The sequence below is a fragment of the Ctenopharyngodon idella genome, chromosome 19 (genome assembly GCF_019924925.1).
Source record: "Ctenopharyngodon idella isolate HZGC_01 chromosome 19, HZGC01, whole genome shotgun sequence".
Taxonomy (NCBI): domain Eukaryota; kingdom Metazoa; phylum Chordata; class Actinopteri; order Cypriniformes; family Xenocyprididae; genus Ctenopharyngodon; species Ctenopharyngodon idella.
In genome coordinates, this window is record NC_067238.1 from 18,953,727 (window position 1) to 18,966,735 (window position 13,009).

Below are 13,009 nucleotides of genomic sequence, written 5' to 3' on the forward strand. Positions count from 1 at the left end.
GTGGGAAATGTAATGTAATATTTAATGCACTTTAATGTTGTTAATGACAAATATTGGAATATATTTTCTTTCTCTTTGTATTTTTCCATCAATATGGTACAAGATTATCTTATTCAAATCAATGTGATAAACCAGCTCGGTCAAAAGTAATCTAAAAGTAATCTAAAAGTAATCCGATTATATGACCTTAAATGTGTAGTGTAATGGATTACGTTACTAACTGCAATTTTTGTCATGTAATTTGGAATCAGTAACTGACTACAATTTGTAAGTAATCTACCGAGCACTGTATATGTACACATCGCACTTAATATTTTTTATCTTAAAAAAACAACAACAATTAAATAAAAAAATAAAAAAAAAAATCACTAAAATAAAATCACTATTTTGAGTTTTGTAAACATGATATTTACACCTTGGAAATTTGTCGAGTACATCTTGCGTTTTATATTCTCAGTATAATTTTCCAGAATAAGAGTCATTGATGTTTTGCTTAGTTTTTTTCGCATAGTTTAAGGACAAACTTTTGTCACTAATATATAAGTAATTTAAATAATTTACAGATGCAGTGAAGTCTGACAAATTTCAGAGAATTACTAAAAACGGTTTCTTCCTCAGGCACACTTTGGTTTAAAAGTAAAAACGTGCTTAAAATCCCGAGATGGAGTTTGAAGGGTTTGTTTCAGAAAACAGTCTCCTGCATCCGGCAGGGAATGATGGGACGCGTCCGTATAGTGCCGTCTCTTCTAGATCGCTTTGAAGGTCTCGGTCTGAGCGTCGGGTGTGAAGCCCTGGTTGCTGTAGGGATTGGGGTAACTGCTGCCGGACTGCGAGCGCGTTTGCCGTCGGATGAGTCTGTACACGGCCACGATGGGGATGGAGAGCACAGGAACGGAGCTCAGCAGCACACAGATCGCAAACACCCAGTCCGAATACGGCTTCACCTCCGGCTCCGGGAAGTTTTCCTGCAGGGTGACAGACGTCGGAGAAACATGAGCTTGGATTTTCATTTTAGTAAGTGAGTTTTTGTGTTTTAAAATTATTTGTTTTAATTTGGCATTTTTATGATTTAATTTAATTTGTTTTATTTTTGTTTTTATTTTAAAATTCTCACTCACATAATTGGGGTTCCAGGTGGGATACGTGGGGTGTTTCTGGACCTGGACGACGACGTACGCCACCAGAACCACCAGCAGCATGAGGGGACTGATGCCCATCCAGCACACGCGCCAGTACAGGTTCGGCCTCCGTCCCGTCATGTACTCGATGTCATCGCTGAACCTGAAACACAGACAGCCGTCGGTCAGTCTCAAACATCTGATACTGAGACTCAAGCACAGGGTTCACAGCCGAAATCCTTGAGCCCCAATATTAGTTCATATTTCAGTCATTTATTTCAATAAGTTCATATTTCAATAATTGTTCACGGTTCTCTGATGTCGGTTAATGACATAAAGCTAAACAAATAAAATATTTTATCTTTTCTAGTAAGTGTTTTATTTTGATTTTATTTTTTTTTATTTTAAAAGTTTTACTTTGTTTTTATTTTTAAATTATTTATATGATTAAATATGTAGAAAGGTTTTAATTTTGTTTTATTTTATAATATTTGTATTTTTTTACTTTTAGTAAGTGTTTTATTTTGATTGTTTATGATTTATATTTTACATTTATGATTTTATTTTAGTGTGTTTTTAAAACATTTTAATTTAGGATTTTTATTATTATTATTATTATTATTTTAAATTTTTATCATTTAATTCGTTTTTGTTATTCTTGTTGTTTTAATTGATTTTAATTGTACATTTTTTTTTATTTTTAGCAAATTTTTTTTGTAGTTAATTTTTGCATTAATACATTTTTTGTTCTTATTTGAAATTTATTTTAAATTTTAGTACGTTTTTTGGTGTTTTACGATTATTTTAAGTTTGCATTTTTATGATTTAATTTAATTTTTGTTTTATTTAAAAAATTATTAATTTTAATTAATTTTATTTTAGAAAGTGTTTTAAAATTTAATTTTGCATTCTTATGATTCAAATGTTTTGTTTTTATTTGAGTGATTTATTTTAATTTTACATTTTTGATTTTAAATGTAATTATTTTAAGTTTGCATTTTTATGATTTCATTTAAGGTTTAATGTTTTATTTTGACTTGTTTTTTTTAAATGATATATTTATATTTTACATTTTTATGATGTTATTATTAACTGTGTTCATCCACTCTCAAACACTAGTTTTAACAAATCCTGCTCTAACCAATTTTTTTTTTTTTTAAATGTATTTTTAAGACCACCAAGCTTTTGCTTTGACCTCCTTTTAATGTCTTTTACTGATTGCATTGCTGGCTTTAAAATAAATAAATGAATTTTCCTACCGTTTCATTCCATAGAAGCAAACGACTCCGATGATCTCAAAGAAGGCGATGACGAGGAGCGGGACGGAGCCCACGTAACTGTTGAAGATCTCCAGCCAGTAGTTCCCAGATCCCAGCGTGAAGATCAACGCCACCAGGAAGCTCACCACACAGATCAGACCTGCATTAACATATCATTAACATACGCCCTCCCTCATTTGCATACGGCCTGTGTTTCAGGATTCAGTACCTGTGAAGAGTTCTTTGGGCATCCACTTGGGCACCATGTGCAGGTCGAGCAGCGGCGTCAGGACGCCCTCCAGATTCCCAAACATGGAGGACAGACCCAGACTGAACAGCATGATGAAGAAGAGCACGGCCCACACCTGAGAACCCGGCATCTCGATAACCGCCTCCGTGAACACGATGAACGCCAGACCCGTTCCTGAAGCACTCTGGGTAAGAGAGAGTCGCCAGTGCGTCAGCCCTCACACACTTTACATTCAGTAGAAAAGCCTTGGTCTTGGTTTACCTGGTCCAGAAAGTTCTGGAGGTCGCAGTGCTTCAGGTTCAGGCTGGAGACTTTATCAGGATCGCTCGTGTTCAGATAGGTCAGCCAGTTCTCGTAGTTCTCACTTGTGATGTTTTTTTCCCCGATGTCGAAGGCGTTGGTCAGATCCAGGATGTTACTGCAAACAAACGCAAACCCTGTCAGTCAAACCTCAGAGGAGTTTAAATACGCTCAACGGCACATTGTTGTAACTGCAGTGAGTTTGTGTCACCCGTTGACGCAGCTGTTGAAGTTGCTCGTGGCCTTGAAGCCCAAGATGGCGAATATGGGAATGGAAGCGTAGAGAGACGTGGCGCTGTTAATGCATCCAACCAACACAGCGTCTCGCTCACAGTTATTCCTGTTGGAAGCACATGTGTGTCTAAGTCTAATAATGTATTATAATGATGCTTCTAATTATTCATGAGAACTTACACCTGATTTGAATGAAATATATTCAATTAAGAACTGATAAAACACTGATTTGACACTCGTACGTTTTGGGGTTGTAGCTGGAGAAGGCGATGAGTCCTCCGAAGGCCAGAGACAGAGAGAAGAAGATCTGAGTGGCCGCGTCCAGCCACACCTGAGGGTCGGTCAGCAGCGTCCACTGCAGAGAGAAGGTCACATGATACCTGAAACTTCCGCTGGTGTTTATATACGGCAAATCTGTGCTGTGAGACTCACGTCTGGTGTAAAGAGGTACCGCAGACCGTCAGTGGCCCCTGGTAACGTGAGAGCCCTCACTAGGAAGATGGTCAGCACCAGGTACGGGAAGGTGGCGGTCACGTACACGGCCTGCACAATCACCACATTGACCATCAACATGATCCACTAACCACAGACGAACATGATAAAGCTCAGAGAGCGTGTGTTGTCACCTTCCCGATGGTCTCGATGCCCCTTATGAAGCAGATGTAGACGATGCTCCAGGCCGAGGCCAGGCACAGGACGAGCCACCACTGCAGCGAGCCGCTCTGCTCGATGTCTGGAGAGATGTTCAGCGTCTGTCTGTACCAGTAGTAGTTGACCGGTGTGCTGAGCACACACTCCTCTACATAACCTGAGGACATCAGCCCGCATATTACAGCACTGCACACACTGATGTGACTACATACTGTTATATAATATGTTTATTTTTCAATGTATTTTTATGTACTTATGTGTTTTCAATGTATTTTTATTTATTTTAATGTATATCTATTTATTTATTTATTATTATTTATTATTATTTATTTTCAATGTATTTATACTTTTATTTTTATTTATTTTATCTTTTATTTTATTTACTCATATTTTGCTTATTTTATATTGATTTATTTTAATGTATATTTATTTATTTTTGTGTTATTTATTTTCAATGTATTTATAATTATTGATTTATTTTATTTTTATATATTTTTAATGTGTATATATATTTACTTTTTATTTATATTTACTTGATGTATTGTCAGTGTATTTATAATTTTATTTTTATTTATTTTTAATGTATATTTATTTACTTTTTATTCATGTATTTTCAGTTATTTGTATTTGTAGTTTATTTTTAATGAATATTTTTATTTATTTTAAAGTGTTTTTATTGAGTTTTTATTTATTTATTTTCAATGTATTTATACTTTTATTTTTTAATGTTTATTTATATTTTTGTTTATTTTTAATGTTTATATTTTTGTTTATATTGATTTATTTTAACATATATTTACTTTTTATTGTATTTATTTATTTTCGATGTATTTATAATTGCTTTTTTATTTACATTTATTTTTAAAGAATATTTATATTTTATATTTATGTATTTTATTTTTATTTTTAATGCATTTATTTACTAATTTTGTTTATTTATATTTATTTTTTTAATTATTTATATTATTTACTTTTTACATTTTTATTTATTTGTTTTCTCAATTGAGGTGTGAAAAATATATTCTTGACAGTCTTTGTGAGAATTGTTCTGTATTTATTTGACTTCTATTTCATTTTTATTCTGATTTAGAAATCGTATTTATCCAGACAGGGCATATTTCATTACTTCCTGAACATCATACTTCTTCATTTAGTTTTTATTATTACAGTATTGAGCGTTTAGTGACGATAATCTGTTTTTGTCTTTTGTCTCTGTACCCGTGTTGTTGTCGTTGATGGGACATCGACTCCAGGGCAGCGGCTCCTGGAACGAGTGGAAGAAGTACCACAGAACCCAGGCCAGAATCATGTTATAAAACAAGCCCACCAGGAAGGAGAGGATCATAGACGCCACACCTGCCAACACATCGCTGCTGTTTATACTGTAATAACTGTGTAACACTTTTATGAACTCATAAAGTGGTTGATATACAGTAACACGCATCAAACATTTTCTCATGGAAAATCACAGACTGTTAGATCAGTCAAAAGTTTGGAATAATTGATTTTTTTGTAAAGAAAGCTGCATTTATTTGATCAAAAATACAGTAAAAATAACAATTTAAAATAACTGTTTTCTATGGGAATATATTGTAAAATGTAATTTATTCCTGTGATCAAAGCTGAATTTTCATTAGAAATCTTCATTATTCTGAACTGTTGACCAGTAGTGAACATCACAGCACATCTGTGTAATATTCAACACCAGCGTTTGTCTATTCAGAGAAAAATCAAGAGCACGGATATGATTTAATCTCTTTCTGTCTGTCAGGGTTTGAGATAAACTCTTCTTGAATGGCGGAACGTGTGACTCCAGCGGTCACTCACCCACTCCACCCAGCAGAGGAGAGATGGAGTGCCAGACGCCGATGCTGCCCTTCCTCAGACTCTGACCGATCGCCAGCTCCAGATACAGCAGCGGCAAACCCTCAAAGACCAGCGCGATAAGGTACGGGATCAGGAACGCACCTGACACACACACACACACACACACACACACACTCAGGTCACAACCTCCAAATGTGGGTATTAAAATACTGAGATCGACTTGTTACTTAGGCAAAGAAATATTGATTTTTCTTCTCTGCATTTCTCCTCCTAATCTAGTTGTCAGATAAACCTGGCATTGTTCAGTACCAGTATTGCCCTAAGTTGGATAAAACCTTAAAAATAAAGGTTCTAAAACATATTTCACAGTGAAGCCATAGAAGAAGCATTTTTGGTTCCTCAAAGAACCTTTCAGTAATCAGTTCTTACTGTTACTTTCTAACATTTTAATCATTTAAAGGACCTTTTTTCACTATAAAGAACTTTGGAAAGATTCCATGGATGTTAAAGATTCTTCATGGAACCATCAAGAACCTTTATTTTTAAGAGTGAATCTGGAACAGTGTTTTGTCGTCATGTTTATATTTAAAAGAAAAGTAGCTGTAGATGAAGTTAGACTGACATAAGAGCGCTTGCTGTGATTAATTCGATTATTACATAACATGATTTATTATTTATTAACTTTAATTTTCAGGAAGGAAAGATAATTGCTTTCATCAACTTTTTCACTTATTTTAAAATGATTTTTGATAACAGAACAGTTTCATTAGTTAACTGCATTAGTTAGCAGACCTAACAATGAACAATACAGCATTTATTAATGTGATTTCAGCTTTTACGAATACATTTTTAACATCAAAAGAATCTTTTAGCATTAGTTAATAACAATGAACAACTGTATTTCTATTAAAGAACATTAAAGAAATGCATTCTGTAAATAAATATGTGACCCTGGACCACAAAACCAGTCATAAGGGGACATTTTTTGAAATTGACATTTATACATCATCTGAAATCTGAATAAATAAGCTTTCCATTGATGCATGGTTTGTTAGGATAGGACAATATTTGGCAGAGATACAACTAACTATTTGAAAGTCTGGAATCTGAGGGCGCAAAAAAATCAAAATATTGAGAAAATGCATTTAAAGTTGTCCAAATGAAGTCCTTAGCAATGCATATCCACTCACAAAAATAAATCTTTGATATATTTACAGTAGGAAATTTACAAAATATCTTCATGGCACATGATCTTTACTTAATATCATAATAATAAAAGAAAAATCAATGATTTTGACTCATACAATGTATTGTTGGCTATTGCTACCAATATACCCCTGCAACTTATGACTGGTTTTGTGGTCCAGGATCACATATATTTTTTGTTGTTAGTTGCATTAATGTTAACTAATTAGCCCTTATTGTAAAGTGATGTCCAACTTTTAAAAATTTTTTGACACTGAAATTGCAAAATTTAATCAAAAGTCTTGTTTTCCAGTAAATGTATCTTGATTTAAGAATGATTAGAAATTTGTACTGGAAAACAAGACAGAAATACAGAGGAAGAACATCATTTTTATGTACTAACATCCATCTAAACCGCTCAAATCCACATCATCTTCAGTTTTATTCTCACTGTAATGAAAAACTGCAGCACAAAAGCTGAAATAAATTCACCTCCTCCATAAATCTGGCACAGATACGGGAATCTCCAAACGTTCCCGAGTCCCACAGCGAATCCGATGCATGTCAGCAGATACTGGACCTTATTGTCCCATTTGGGCCGTTCCTGAGTGCTGGAGGCTTTGCTGGCTGTGTCCATCCTGATGGTCTGTGTGTGTGTGGTGATCTGATGGGTGTGTTGTGTGAGGCGTTTGATTTCAGATGCAGTGTCAGAGTTTAATGTGTAACCGCTGGAGCCAGGAATGCTGCTCAAATCCATGTTTTAACCGTGAAAACAAACCGCTGCAGATGCAAAGGTTACGTGTGAGTCACTGCTGTAATTTCTTTATAGTGCTCATTATGTTTTTATTTCATTCGACTCAACACAAAGTCCTTTCTTGCAATCGAGAAGCACAGAAAAAAGCACTTTATTTAATGAGTTCCTGTCGCAGTGTGTTAATTAACTACATGTACACGTTGCTTGTAATTATGCATAAAAGTCTGTTTTTAGTGTAGTGAGAACACGTGCAACAGGGACGCTGTGAAATAAAGTGTTACTGATAAATTCAGTTACTGCAGAGTTTAATGAGTTCTTCAGTTTGATTCATCATCAGTGTGTTTGAGCAGACCGAGGAGGTCAATCATAGTGAACATATGAAGTCAGAGAAGAATAACACATCAGTGTGATCTCAGCTGGTAACTAGGGTGCTCTGGCTGGTTGCTAGGTGATCAGCTGCTCATGATATCATCGATTTCAGACTCTGATGTGTTGTGTTGTCCAATGGGTCACTGGTAACAGTCTGTTTTTAGTTCAATAATATTTATCTGCTCGTAAATTATAATCTCTACTATCAGCTTGAGTAAAGAAGACTAGAATCTATATACACACTTCAGTTCAAAAGTTTGGGATTGGTAAGATTTTATTATATTTTTTGAAAGAAGTCTCTTTTGCTCACCAAGGCTGCATTTATTTCTTTAAAAATACAGTAAAAATAGTGAAATATTATTATAATGTAAAACAGCTGTTTTCTATGTGAATATATAGTAAAGTGTAATTTATATCCAGTGATCAAAGCTGAATTTTCAGCATCATTACTCCAGTCTTCAGTGTCACATGATCCTTCAGAAATCATTCTAATATGACGATTTGCTGCTCAGGAAATATTTATGATTATTATCAATGTTGAAAACAGTTCATATTCCTGTGGAAACTGATATTTCTGATATAACTGATGTATGAATTTTATTCTTCAGGATTAGGACTTCAGGATCTTCTAGCAAACAGTGTAACATAAAATGACCTCAGGTATCCAGCGCTAGTTTCGACAACATTGTCTTGCTTCCTTTGAAGTTGCAGTGAAAAAGACTAGAGCTGTGTCCGAAATCGCGACCTGTTGAGTAGGTACTACATTTGAAATTAAATTTACTTCTCGACCGTTGAAAAAGTATGTTTTATACAGTATGAATGCGTGGAGTATGAATGAATTCAGACATACTACATCCGCCATGTTGTTAGTGTCACATGACCTACCAGCATCAGTTACATCCCTTCAACTCCATTCACAAATCATAGGATAGTAAAGCGTCCATCGTATGCGCACTTCAGAATCTCGCCGGAAGTAGTAAGTCATCCGGGTACTTTTCGCCTACTGTTTTTTGCATACTATGAATTCGGACATACTACTCTGTTCACATACTGTACTATATAGTAGAAAAGTATTCGATTTCGGACGCAGCGCGTCCACTATATTGACTTCGTCAGCTAAATTCACTGCTAGATTAGATCGATTACACTAGCTATTCACTCGAAACATGGCATGCTGAGGACATCTGCTGGTTAAAAATGTGTAAGTGCAACAAGAACAGCAAAAACATGTTGTACACACTTTAAAACCGCAGCGCGTGAGTTTAGAATAAACAGACCGTTATCGTTCGTTGGTGTGGACGCAAATATAGTTATCATTCTTGGTGTGAACGGGCCTTTACAATAGTCCAGTGTGGATAGAACAAGAGCTTGGACAAGAATTTGTGTGGAATGCTCCAATAGGAAGTGTCTTATCTTCCTAATGTACTATAAGACAAATCTGCAGGTTATGATGAAGCCTTGGGTTGGCAGAGACCACAAGCAGTTCTGTCTTTGCGAGGTTTAGTTGAAGGTGATGGTCCTTCATCCAGCCAGAAGGATGCGGTGCAGCAACCGTCAGAACATCTGGCTGGAATGAGAGGTAGAGTTGAGTGTCATCAGTATAGCAGTGATAAGAAAATCCATGTTTCTGAATGACAGATCCCAGTGTTGACATGTAGATGGAGAAGAGAAGCGGTCCCAGCACTGAGCCCTGAGGCACCCCAGTAGAGAGATGTTGTGACTTATAAACCTCACCCCTCCAAGACACCCTGAAGGACCTACTGAGAGGTAAGACTTGAACCACTGGAGTTTGGTTTCTGAGATTCCCTTTATCATGAGGGTTGACAGGAGGATCTGGTGGTTAACTGTGTCAAAAGCAGCAAGACGAGTACTGATGATTTGTAATCTGCACGTGCCAATTGAAATAGAATCTTTTGTAACATTATAAATGTCTTTACTGTGACTTGAATAAAAGTATTATTTCTCTCCAAAAAAAAATTGACTGACCCCGAACATTATACATAAGCATAAATTAACTATTGGTCCATAAACTTCCATATTTAACCGGGAACATTTGTGACTCTGTGATCAAAGTGATGAGAAACTGAAACTGAGCACGATTAACCATTATGAGATCAAACTGCTAATCAATGGATTTATTATTCTGAATAATATTAATATTCTGTTAAATTTGAGTTGATCCAGAATCAGTCTGAATGTATCTGGACATCGTATGAGATATTTATGTTCATATTTTATCGGTGTTGTTTCCCCTCTGCAGGACAGATGGAGTTACTGTATAATTCTGGTGTTTTTACTGGAACTTTGATCCACTGCGGGAAAAACGTCCCGTTCATCCAGTAACTTTAAAAGGTGTAGAAGATTCTTGAGTACAAGAATAAGATATTAGAGACCTTAAATGATGCCTGGACTGAAATTCAGCTGCAGTGTTATTTTTCTCCTTTGTTTTGTTTTTTTGTTTGTTTGTTCTAGTTTTCTATTATAAACATTTAAAAATATATATATAAATTGGAACAGTTATGTGGAGAAAAAAAAGATTAGCTGTACGCCTCTGACAGATTTCAGGACAGTCGCCGTCAGGTTCAGTGTTGTGCTGATAGCGCCACCAGCTGGAGGCTGTGAGTCACTGCCATGTTTTCCTTCACATTTTACTAAGACGTCCAAGATACAGCAATGGCCTTAAAAAGACCTCTGTCTTTGGAGTGTGTGTGTGTGTGTGTGTGTGTGTGTGTGTGTGTGTGAGAGTGATAAATAAGCAAATTAATTCAACTAGTGTTTGTAGAGTAAGCAATTTACTGTACAGTTTATACATTATTATAATCAATAAGGCTATAATGGATTGTATTGTGCTGTGTGTGTGTGTGTGTGTGTGTGTGTGTGTGTGTGAAATAAGATGCATTAATTGTAGTTCTTCTGGACTATAAAGTGATTATGCTGTAAGCTGAACACAGGGACACGGACCAATAAACATAAAGTCTATATAAGAAACAAAGCGAACACAACATGTCAGATAAATCTGATAGTCATTAATTTAACAATGAAAGATAAGAGCTATAAAATCTTTAGCACAAACTGTTCTTAAAGTACTACAGCACCTTTGAAACCAGCGCTGTGGGAATGATACAGATAACACACACAATGTTATAGAAATCTGCTACTGCACAGTAGCTTTATCTGCTTTCTATCCACCTTATTTTTAACGTATGGAAGACAAAGTTATGACACACTAAGTCATAGCCTAATTATGAGATTAAAAGTAAAAATTGACTACATTTTTAATGGCATGATTATGACTTTTTAAGTAATAATAATGTTGGCTTGAGAAAGCAGCATACTGAAATGCTATTTTAAATTCTGAGAGTAAAATTTCTGACTAATTCATCCTAAAACGTTCAAGCTACAACCACCAAACTCGGCTCAGACCTTCAGACTGTTCTGACTCACATTGCTATGTCTTTTCTAACTGATCCGACCTTGGAAACCCGCGTATCGGACTTCCGAACAATCCCAAATTCCCATAGACTTTCATTGAGGGGGTCAAAACATTTACACAATAACTGAGTATTTAAGCTGTCTATCACTAGCAAAGCTTAGCAACTAGCCTAGGACAACATACTAAAACATGCTAGCAATATGTTAATTCATGTTAGCAACATGTTAAAACATGGTCTGTGTTAATTGATGCTAGAAACATGTTAGCAGTATGTTAAAACATGTTAGCAGCATGAATAAAACAGGCTAATAATGTGTTAATTCATGTTGTAAACATGCTTGCAATTTGTTAATTCATGTTAGAAACATGTTAAAACATGTTAGCAATGTGTTAATTCATGCTGGAAACATGTTAAACATGTTAGCAATGTGTTAATTCATGTTAGAAACACTAGCAATTTGTTAATTTATGCTAGCAACATGTTAAAACATGTTATAAATGTGTTAATTCATGTTAGCAATATGTTAAAACGTGTTAGCAACATGAATAAAACAGGCTAACAATGTGTTCATTCATGCTGGAAACATGCTAAAACATGTTAGTAATGTGTTAATTCATGTTAGAAACATGTTAGCAAATTTGTTAATTCATGCTAGCAACATGTTAGCAATGTGTTAATTCATGTAAGAAACATGCTAGCAAATTGTTAATTTATGTTAGAAACACTAGTAATTTGTTAATTCATGTTAACAACATGCTAAAACATGTTAGCAATGTGTTAATTCATGTTAGAAACACTAGAAATGTGTTAATTTATGCTAGCAACATGTTAAAACATGTTAGAAATGTGTTAATTCATGTTAGCAGTATGTTAAAACATGTTAGCAACACGAATAAAACAGGCTAACAATGTGTTAATTCATGCTGGAAACATGCTAAAACATGTTAGTAATGTGTTAATTCATGTAAGAAACATGCTAGCAAATTTGTTAATTTATGTTAGAAACACTAGCAATTTGTTAATTCATGCTAACAACATGCTAAGTGTTAATTCATGCTGGAAACATGCTAAAACATGTTAGCAATGTGTTAATTCATGTAAGAAACATGCTAGCAAATTTGTTAATTCATGTTAACAACATGCTAAAACATGTTAGCAATGTGTTAATTCATGTTAGAAACACTAGAAATGTGTTAATTTATGCTAGCAACATGTTAAAACATGTTAGAAATGTGTTAATTCATGTTAGCAGTATGTTAAAACATGTTAGCAACACGAATAAAACAGGCTAACAATGTGTTAATTCATGCTGGAAACATGCTAAAACATGTTAGTAATGTGTTAATTCATGTAAGAAACATGCTAAAACATGTTAGTAATGTGTTAATTCATGTAAGAAACATGCTAAAACATGTTAGTAATGTGTTAATTCATGTAAGAAACATGCTAGCAATTTGTTAATTCATGCTAACAACATGCTAAGTGTTAATTCATGCTGGAAACATGCTAAAACATGTTAGCAATGTGTTAATTCATGTTAGAAACACTAGCAATTTGTTAATTTATGCTAGCAACATGTTAAGACATGTTAGCAACATGAATAAAACAGGCTAACAATGTGTTAATTC

At 34.7% G+C, this 13,009-nt stretch overlaps 1 protein-coding gene across 1 annotated transcript; it reads right to left on the reverse strand.

Annotated features, from left to right (window-relative positions):
- On the reverse strand, positions 1-7,489 carry slc6a18 (solute carrier family 6 member 18). The gene is made up of 12 exons (XM_051872032.1): positions 7,317-7,489; positions 5,640-5,780; positions 5,031-5,168; positions 3,788-3,969; positions 3,594-3,704; positions 3,404-3,516; positions 3,139-3,267; positions 2,889-3,045; positions 2,607-2,811; positions 2,378-2,537; positions 1,119-1,281; positions 1-965 (listed from the first exon to the last, which is right to left on the reverse strand). Exons 1-12 carry the CDS (start codon positions 7,459-7,461, stop codon positions 747-749), a joined length of 1,863 nt encoding a protein of 620 aa, XP_051727992.1. The 5' UTR covers positions 7,462-7,489; the 3' UTR covers positions 1-746.
- Positions 7,490-13,009: the final 5,520 nt, after the last annotated feature.

Excerpts from the sequence above, each read along its gene's own strand:
- slc6a18 (XM_051872032.1), bottom strand. The coding sequence starts at position 7,461 with ATGGACACAGCCAGCAAAGCCTCCAGCACTCAGGAACGGCCCAAATGG. Across the intron at positions 3,970-5,030 it reads CATCAACGACAACAACACGG|GTTATGTAGAGGAGTGTGTG; the intron begins GTACAGAGACAA and ends TGATGTCCTCAG. Across the intron at positions 1,282-2,377 it reads TGCTTCTATGGAATGAAACG|GTTCAGCGATGACATCGAGT; the intron begins GTAGGAAAATTC and ends TCTGTGTTTCAG.